Source organism: Nanorana parkeri, unplaced genomic scaffold (assembly GCF_000935625.1).
Source record: "Nanorana parkeri isolate BGI_ZX_2015 unplaced genomic scaffold, ASM93562v1 scaffold131, whole genome shotgun sequence".
Taxonomy (NCBI): Eukaryota; Metazoa; Chordata; class Amphibia; order Anura; family Dicroglossidae; genus Nanorana; species Nanorana parkeri.
Window position 1 is genome coordinate 1,975,236 of NW_017306399.1, and position 9,704 is coordinate 1,984,939.

The following is a 9,704-nucleotide window of genomic DNA, read 5'->3' on the forward strand; positions in this document are numbered from 1 at the left end:
ATGGCTGCTGGAGACTGCTCTGTCCCTTTTGATCTTGCACTGGACAGGAAGTTCAGGGAAACTGAGCTGAGAGAGTTGGAGTTGTTCAGAAACATGATGACTAAGTGTTTTGGCAAAAATGTAAAGAAATACTTTGCTGGGCAATTTATATTTGTTTGATCTGAATTAAATATTGAAAACATTTTTTGTAGTGTTTAATAATTCTTTAATTGCAAATCTTTTACTTTGTATCATTCCCAGGGGCTGCTCTCCAGGTCTCCTTGTCATACACAGAAGAATACAACTACGTCCCCCCAACTGTTATATTCAACACCATCCCATTTCACCCAAATGGTAAGAACATCATGAATGAACCATCTGAGCGGTGATGCTAACCTATGGTAACATAATGCTATGTTAGCAGAAAATAACACGTAAATAGTAATGGAATGGTGGAAAAGCTTACCTGTAATGGAGAAAATGCTGCTCTAGGCTCCCTTCAGTTCTAGCTACATAAGTGAAGGCCTGGGCAGTTCATCACATGATCTCTACTGAAGTGAAGGATCAGCACATCTGAACTGAGATCCTCTTCCTCAGTAGAGATCACATGAGATATCTCATCTAAACAATGTTACTTTGTATCTCTGTATCTCCCTCTGATCAATGTATATAAACTATGTCACTTTGTATCTCTCTATCTCTCCCCTGATCAATGTATATAAACTATGTCACTTTGTATCTCTCTATCTCTCCCCTGATCAATGTATATAAACTATGTCACTTTGTATCTCTCTATCTCTCCCCTGATCAATGTATATAAACTATGTCACTTTGTATCTCTCTATCTCTCCCCTGATCAATGTATATAAACTATGTCACTTTGTATCTCTCTATCTCTCCCCTGATCAATGTATATAAACTATGTCACTTTGTATCTCTCTATCTCTCCCCTGATCAATGTATATAAACTATGTCACTTTGTATCTCTCTATCTCTCCCCTGATCAATGTATATAAACTATGTCACTTTGTATCTCTCTATCTCTCCCCTGATCAATGTATATAAACTATGTCACTTTGTATCTCTCTATCTCTCCCCTGATCAATGTATATAAACTATGTCACTTTGTATCTCTCTATCTCTCCCCTGATCAATGTATATAAACTATGTCACTTTGTATCTCTCTATCTCTCCCCTGATCAATGTATATAAACTATGTCACTTTGTATCTCTCTATCTCTCCCCTGATCAATGTATATAAACTATGTCACTTTGTATCTCTCTATCTCTCCCCTGATCAATGTATATAAACTATGTCACTTTGTATCTCTCTATCTCTCCCCTGATCAATGTATATAAACTATGTCACTTTGTATCTCTCTATCTCTCCCCTGATCAATGTATATAAACTATGTCACTTTGTATCTCTCTATCTCTCCCCTGATCAATGTATATAAACTATGTCACTTTGTATCTCTCTATCTCTCCCCTGATCAATGTATATAAACTATGTCACTTTGTATCTCTCTATCTCTCCCCTGATCAATGTATATAAACTATGTCACTTTGTATCTCTCTATCTCTCCCCTGATCAATGTATATAAACTATGTCACTTTGTATCTCTCTATCTCTCCCCTGATCAATGTATATAAACTATGTCACTTTGTATCTCTCTATCTCCCTCTGATCAATGTTTATAAACAATGTTACTTTGTATCTCTCTGGGCCCCTTTCACATGGATTGCATTGGGGCTGTGTTTGGCATTTTCACAGTGCAGCTGCAACGCAAGACAAGGCAATTTGCCTTGTGTTAGATAGGCTTAGTTCACGCCATCTCATTGCGGTGCGTTGGTGTACAGTGGTGTACGGCATTCAGTGTACAGCAGTGTGACGTGGTACAATGGCGTCACATCGCGGTGTGCCCATAGAACTTAATGAAATGTCACTTGTGACATTTTAATAAACTTCTAACATAATAAAAAATCAGTGCGATGCATCTCAATCAAACGCATGAGCACTGTGCCGGGCACGCACACCAGCAGACGAAGCGAAGGGTGTAAAAGAGATGATCCACCCCAAGTCTCATATACTGTGTACAGGCAGTTCTATGTTACAGATGACCCCACTGCAATCTTCAGTCACGTGCCTTTGCTTTTCATGAGCTTGTCGGTTTCTTTCTTGTAATGCAATTCAGAGATAAAACATACAGAGCCGGAGCGCTGAATCCTATTTCTTGTGGATTTGGTGTAATCATCTGCAGATGTCACCTCGACCTTCTGTGTTTTAGGTGTGCGGATTGCGGTGCACAGGGCAGCCGCCGTGGTGTGTCATGGATTCATTACAGGAAACACCTGAATGGAGCTCCTCTCTCCCTTTGAACGGCTTAAAGGGCCAATCCACCCAAAACTGATTTTTTTTTTAATACTAGTATGCAAATAACAAAAATATATCATATTCAATTTACATGCAAAGCAAAACTTTACTCCTTCTAAAGCACCATCATGAAGCTGAACTCCAGGCAAACACCTGACAAAATATCAGCGACTCTGTTCGGACCCATTTGTGATTAATACACATCTACCTCCGGCAGGAGACTGACACCATTTTTCCTGATACAAATAAGGAATATAGTGGTGTCACCTCCATTGCCCCAGCCTGCGGATTGGACAGCGATAGAGCACCACTGATTAAACTGGAGTAAGTCACTCTTTTTTGACTGATTAAAATGGAGTTAATTTGTGACTTTACAAGTTTGATGATGTCATCAGTCTGGTGCAGGCAGGAGGAAGCATTTCCTCAGTCCCCCCCCCCCCCCCCCAAAGCATTTCCTCAGTTTCCCCTCCCCCAGTGATCAGACTGCTGCAGGCAGGAGGAAGCATTTCCTCAGTCTCCCCTCCCCCAGTGATCAGTCTGCTGCAGGCAGGAGGAAGCATTTCCTCAGTCTCCACTCAGTCAGTGATCAGTCTGCAACATTGTAACTTTGTGACAAGTCACAAGGTGAGAGGCTGCAGCAGGGGGCTGAACTGTGTCAGACATGGCACCAGGATTTATCCTGATATAACTGATGCTGGGTTCATTTTAAGTTAGCCATGCTCCTCTCATATGAAAACATTCCATGTGTTAGACTGACAGCACTGTGCAATGAAAGAGATCCCAGATTGACTGATACTGTTGGTCCTTCCTCTTCCATTCTAATTGCTGCTTTTTTGTTTTTTACCTAATTGCTATCACATAAGGGGGCTTACAAGCCCCTTATGTGATAGTACATCGGAGGTGACAGGTTCTCCTTAGGGTGACATTAGGGGTCAACTAGACCCCTAGCGTCACCTTTCCACTCCAAAGAGGCCGTTGGAGTGCAGATCACCCTTCAATAGCTTCTTCCCTGGGGAATGACAGCTGAGAGACTGGAAGTGATACAATCAGCATCGCTTCCAGCCCCATTCATCCTGGAGGAGATTGCCAAACAGATGCACGCTGATCTCCTTCCCCAATTCCCCTCGACACCAGCGATGCCATTCCTGGGCCCACAGGCTGGGCAGCGGAGCCCAGGAAGCCAGACGAGGGTGTTGGATGGGGAGGCACACTACACTGGCCCCCCGAAGCAATCTGGTGGCAGCTCAGCCGCCTGAATCACCCACACTGCAAGGTTTAACTGCTTGTTCTGTCTAGGGGATCACATAAAGCAGATATACTCACCTGATGATTCTTGGTTCCGCCTAACTGCTAGACTGGTCCCCACATCCTCTTCTTCCCTGGGCTCCGGCACTCTGAGGACCGCTGATGTCATCCCGTCTTATTGCATTAGATGTGAGGATGCCGAGGGACAATACCACAGCTGGAGCGGAGGGGAGAACAGTGAGTGAGTCGGGACCAGGTAAGTTAATCTGCTTTGTTTGAGCCCCATAAACAAAACGAGTGCCGAACCCTGTGCAGTGCCGGGTAGCCCCACAGCAAGGGTAAGTTTTTGATTTGCCTGGAGTCCTCCTTTAAAAATCTTGACACTGTCGAGATGCAGGACAGGCCACATATGGGGAAAAGTCTTCATGTTTAGACTCATGTACCCGGCAGGTAGAAGCTTATAACATTTTCCTTTTCCTTACAGAAGGGATCGCAGATATTTTTACAATGTCATGTATCCATGTAACACACAATTAGCGCTCAGCGGGATTTCTCTTTCTTGGCCGCGCCTGTCCGCCGGGCGTTATTCGTCTTCTCGTGATTCCAGCGCCTGTCCGCTAGGCTTGTCGTGATTCCAGCGCCTGTCCTGAGCGGCTCCCAAACCCTATTAGCTCAACTCTCTGGCGGGATTTCCCATCTGTCATACCTGATACTTGTTTGGACGGCGAAACCCAACTCGTCATAGACAGATGTACATTGTGATATTCTTTACATCCGCCGAGAGGGACGCTGAGTAATATCCGACAGAAACAACCTTCACCAGCGGGACATGAAATTCCCCCAAATTGTGCTCTGGAGCCTCTTTATAGTTTAAAGTGAATGTCCAACTTTTGTTTTTTAACCTGACCTCCGGCCTTCCCTTCTGTATTATATCTGACCTCCATCCAGGGGTGTCCCGAGGTCGGATGTCCGGGTGACACCCCGCCGTGGCATCATCGCACATGCTCGACCATCTGAAGATGCCTGCCGGCGGCCATCTTGGTCTCAGGTCTGGGAGCCCTATACATATAGTACTAAAGCGGAGGCTCCCAGACCCGAATGGTATTCAGGAGCTCCCCAATGCAATTCGGAAATTTGGATCCTGAATACCATTCGGTTGTGGGAGCCTCAGCTTTAGTATTATATGTATATACTGTAAATGCAGTGGTGTCACAAGGTGGGTGCAGGGGTGACACCAAAATGACTGACAGTTATTTTGGTTTCACCCCCCCCCCTCCAAAAAGTCGGGCACTCGGTCATGGACTAAGAGCCGGACAGTTTCAGGAGAGAGGAGGGGGCCCGGCGGCATACCACATCCCACCGGGTGAACGTCCCCTCCTCTCTCTGCCGACGTCCATCACCAAGAGGCAGGCATCAATCAGACGGTCGCGCGTGCGCGATGACGACCTCGGGACATGTTCGATTCAGTTTCGTTTTTGACGGGATTCAGAAACGGAAATTCAGATTCGGACACATTTGGATGCATTGGGATTCGGAAATTCGGATGTGTCCGAATTTCGGAAAACTCGTCCGAATTTTGATTCGGAAACGAATGAAATGGCACATGTCTAATGGACAGAAAAACTAATTATTTGGCAGGTAAAGCAGCTCCCATAATATGCCTTTTAGCTATTGAAGTGTTTGCTGGGAGTTCAGCTGTAATGGTTATATGTTGTTGTATGTTCTGCACGCCACATTAACACGCTGACATTATGTCCACATCTAGCTGAAATGGATTTATGTTGTTTTTATGTTTTTATAAGTTTTTATGATGAATTTCGATTCTTCAATAAAAATAAGTTTTAAAATACATTTGAAATGTTTTCTCTTCCAACAGTCGATCCAAGAACCGGACAGCCTTGTGTCGATTTCCTGGACAAGCCGTCAGACTGGAACCCGCGATACACCATGAGCTATGTGCTGCTGGCCATCCAGGTACAGGACAATAGCTGGCAATATCCATGTGGAAGCTCTGCTGTCCGGGTCCAGGACTTTTATGGTTCACATTCATACAGGTCTTGGTATGGCTGGTGGTAGTTGGTCAAATTCAACTGGACTTGTCCTGTATTATTGAAGACATTTCACCGCTCACCCATGTTCCTCAGCTCTAATGAGTGTAGGAACATACTCCATATATAATAGACCCATGGGTAACGCAGACATCTAAACCTAGTTACCGTTGTCACTTGAAATGTGCCAAGCCAGGTGTTGATTGTCCAAGAACATGATGGGGGTGTTCTGTTTCATTGCCGGTATATGCAATGACATACCTCCTAGATCCAGTCTTTGCAGACACCATGGCCACTTGCTGACTGCAGAACCCACAGCCAGCTTTACTCTTAAATAAGTTAGTCATGTTCAGCAGGACTTGATGTGAATTGTGGAAGACATTTCACCGCACATCCAAGTTCCTCAGCGCTAATGAGTGTAGGAACATACCTGATAAATGATAAACCCATGGGTAACTATGATATCTTATTTTAATTATCATTGTCACTTGCAATGTGTCAAGGCAGATGTTGATTGTCCAAAACCATGATGGGGGTGTTCCGTTTCAATGCTGATATATGCAATGACTTACCTCCTAGAACGACTCTGTGTGGACAGTATGGCTACTTGCTGACTGCAGAATCCACAACCAGCTTTACTCTGAAGAAACAGATGTTTCATGCAATGTAGTTTTACTTCAAATAAGTGCAATGCAAGGGTGTTATTCCAGTCCTTTGAAGTGTAAGTAGACAATTACTTTCCAAGGCCATGTCTCTGCAATGGTAAGGTTAAATTAACTTTACAGCGGGGTAAAGCTGACTAGACACCATTCATTTTTGCTCATTCAGCCTCGTAGGCTGAATGAGCAAAGATGCTCGATTTCCCCTTCCCTCCATCCCTTCTGATATGTTCCTGGGACGGAGGAAACCACCTGCATAAGTAGCAAAGGTTGGCTATAACTAACTGCTACCAGCTATGATCTGTCCAGGTGATGGTCATTATAAATCAAAGGATGAGAGAGCCCCGGCTCTATGATGAGTCCAGTAGATTTCTATGGTATTTGACAAGGAACAAAGCCAACATGTTTCGGGGCTCAGAACTCCTGACCGGTGACTTTAATGGCTACAATTCCTATGTTCTTATTCACAATAACTCTTGACCAGGTTTATCTTCAAGTCACCGCTGGCATTTTAAGCCCATTATGAGATTCTGAGCCCCTGAAACACGTTGGAGTCTTCTCCTGGACTCATACTAGTGCTGTGGCTATCTCACCCTTTCCACATTTCTCAGACAATCCTCGAGACCCTTGAGGGCACCCCAGTAGGCAAAGAGCTGCCTCCTGATTTTGGACTTCAACCCCCACCTTCTGATCCAGCACTCTGCTAACATATTTTCCTTTGTCTCTCTGTACCTGGGATTCCAGGTTCTACTTTCCAATCCCGTGCTGGAAGATGTTGTTAATTTGGAGGCCGCAGACGCTCTGCTGAACAGACCCGAGGAGTACAGACAGATGGTGCTGAACTGTGTGGAGATCAGCAGACAGATTGATGGTGAGTCTATGCGGCTTGTTTAATAAACTGTGTTAGGAGCAAAGCGTCATCTGCAAATTGCAGTAATGAATAGCAACTACATCTATGGCATACATGCACACTTCCTGCATTCAGGGCCTCAGGTGGCATCTCCTTGGGTCATGGGGGGGGAGTGGCAGGCAGAGGGGCATGGCAGATGTTTGCAGTGCGTCTGCGACCCCGTTTTCCGGCCAGAGCTTCCCAGGTTGAGCTGAAGGGGGAGATGTGTAAGGACCATACACATCTCTCCGCTCAGCTTTTAGCAACCTGGGATGCTCTGGCTGGCGGAGCTGGGCGGGATGCCAGCCAGAGCGCCCCAGAATTCTAATTGCCAGGTAGGGAGATGCAGCACCTTTACCCACCTCCTGCTGTGACCTTTGACCAGGTTTGGATTTACTCTCTCTGCTGCCCCAATGCCAGGTTCCTCAATGCGCCCCCCCTGTATACAGGCTGCATACAAGTGATCTCGGTGACATCGCCGAGATCACTTGTACAAAACAAGCGCCGGCTTCCCCGCTGTACATTTAGCCCTGCTCGCCCAAAGCAGGACTAAATGTAGAAAACAACTGCATGTCCCAGGCATCGGGAGATATGAATTCCACACCCCGGCTGCCCCTCTACTCCTTGCTGCCCCAAGGATGGGCCTCGGTTGGCCTTGTGGGAAATCCAGCCCTGCCCGTGACTTCTGATGGCAGCACCGAGTCCACGAAGAGGCCGCTAACAGGCAGCTCCTTCGGGCGGCCCTCACGTAGGTAGACATTTTGGCACCGTCAATTCTGCAAATGGATTCTGTAGAAAGTCCACCAAGAGTACAAGTAATTCTGCTTTCCGCCGCGAGATTAAAGTTAAGTGGGGAACTCTCCTCTACAAATATATGATCTGGCAGTTGTATGGAAGCTGATTATTTGACTTTCAAGCCCCGTCCCCCCCAAAAAAAAAGACATATAAAAAGGGTTTTCCGACTGTTTTTCTTATCGCACAACATGTTGGAAGGAAATCCAGGTGCCTCGCGCCTGTGCGCCAGATGGCGTTAACCCTTCTCAGGCCAGAGGGGGCCTGAAGCGCTCAACGCTACGTCTGCCTACATTAATGATCCTCCGAGGCCCATTTATAAAAGGTCAGAACTGACATTTTGCCATTATTGGCAAGGGGGAACATTGATTCCAACAGTTTTGCCTGTTTATGATGCTATTCCGGGCAATTTCTCTACTTATTTTCTCCTTATAATAACCTCATCGAGTTTTTATGGCAAACGACGTTGCCAGCTAATAAAAATTGAAGCCCTTTTTCCCCCAAAAAAAACATTTTGTCAATCATTTTCACCGCACTTATCCTGGCGTAAGCCATTGTTTTCAATAGAGGAAAGTCAGAGAAGGAATTTCCCTCAAGGTGGAGAGGTTTTTTTATGTGTTATGATGTTTATTTTGCACATTTTCTTATTTCTTTTTTGCCATTCTGTCTGCTTTCACCTTTTTTTTTTTACTTTAGTCCAACAATTAAACTTCCTGTTTTGCTCTCGTTTATAAATGGGAGGTAAAAAGAGGGCAACGTGTCTGTCCATGGCACATTTGCTGTGAAAAGGATTAGCAGTCTACTGATTAAATGTACCTGTTGCTTGAAGTTGACCTTAAAGGAGAACTCCAGGAAGACATAAAAGATGGTCATGTATTCCCTAAACCGAAGTATTTTGATACACAGTTAAGCAATCAGGCTCTTGTATGCAGCAAACTGCTGTCAACCCAATACCAGAACCTTGCTGCCAGGAGAAGAAAGCAGAGTGAGCAGAGTGATGACCTCATATGTGTGTGTGATCTTTATAAACTGTCCAATCAGCGGTCTGGAGGCGATCGGTGACCAAAGTGTTATACTAAATTACAGTGACAAAAATTAGGTCACTGGCCCAGCTATACGCTCTGATTAATTGGGTTTGCCGACTGGCTGGGCAAAATGTACATATCTCTTGGCCGGTTATACAGCGTCCAACAACTGTTCTATTAATGAAGTTTTTGTATTTACTTATTCGTTTTTTATCGAGTGGTTCAACTCAATGGACTTGTTTCTTTTTTCGATCTAAATGTCTGTATATACATATATACATACATACACACACACACACACACACACACACTGTATACTCTGTATACTGTATACACACACACACAGTGGCCTAACGATGACCATAGCAGCCCACGTGGCTGCTATGGGGCCTAGGGTTGAAAAGGGGCACTATTAAGGATTGCAGAAGTTGCTATAGAACGTGACTCTGAACCCTGTGTGACATTTCCAATCAAGAAGAGCTGACAGCAGATATACAGGAGAAGACAATGCAGACAGCTCTCCTACTACCTGACTGACAGTAGGAAGTTTGCTGAGGTGTCCCGTCAAAATTTTGCTATGGGGCCCCTACGATCTACAGTTACACGTGTGTGTGTGTGTGTGTATGTGTGCGTATGTGTGTATGTGTGTATGTATATATATATATATATATATATATATATATATATATATAT

At 44.8% G+C, this 9,704-nt stretch overlaps 1 protein-coding gene across 1 annotated transcript in view; it reads left to right on the plus strand.

Moving 5' to 3' along the window:
- Positions 1 to 9,704, plus strand: part of UBE2U (ubiquitin conjugating enzyme E2 U (putative)) — a 24,880-nt gene that overhangs the window by 5,557 nt on the left and 9,619 nt on the right. The window contains exons 3-5 of the mRNA XM_018553840.1: positions 241 to 333; positions 5,475 to 5,572; positions 7,050 to 7,176. Of these exons, the coding sequence (XP_018409342.1) occupies positions 241 to 333; positions 5,475 to 5,572; positions 7,050 to 7,176 (318 nt within the window). The remainder of the gene's footprint in view (positions 1 to 240; positions 334 to 5,474; positions 5,573 to 7,049; positions 7,177 to 9,704) is intronic.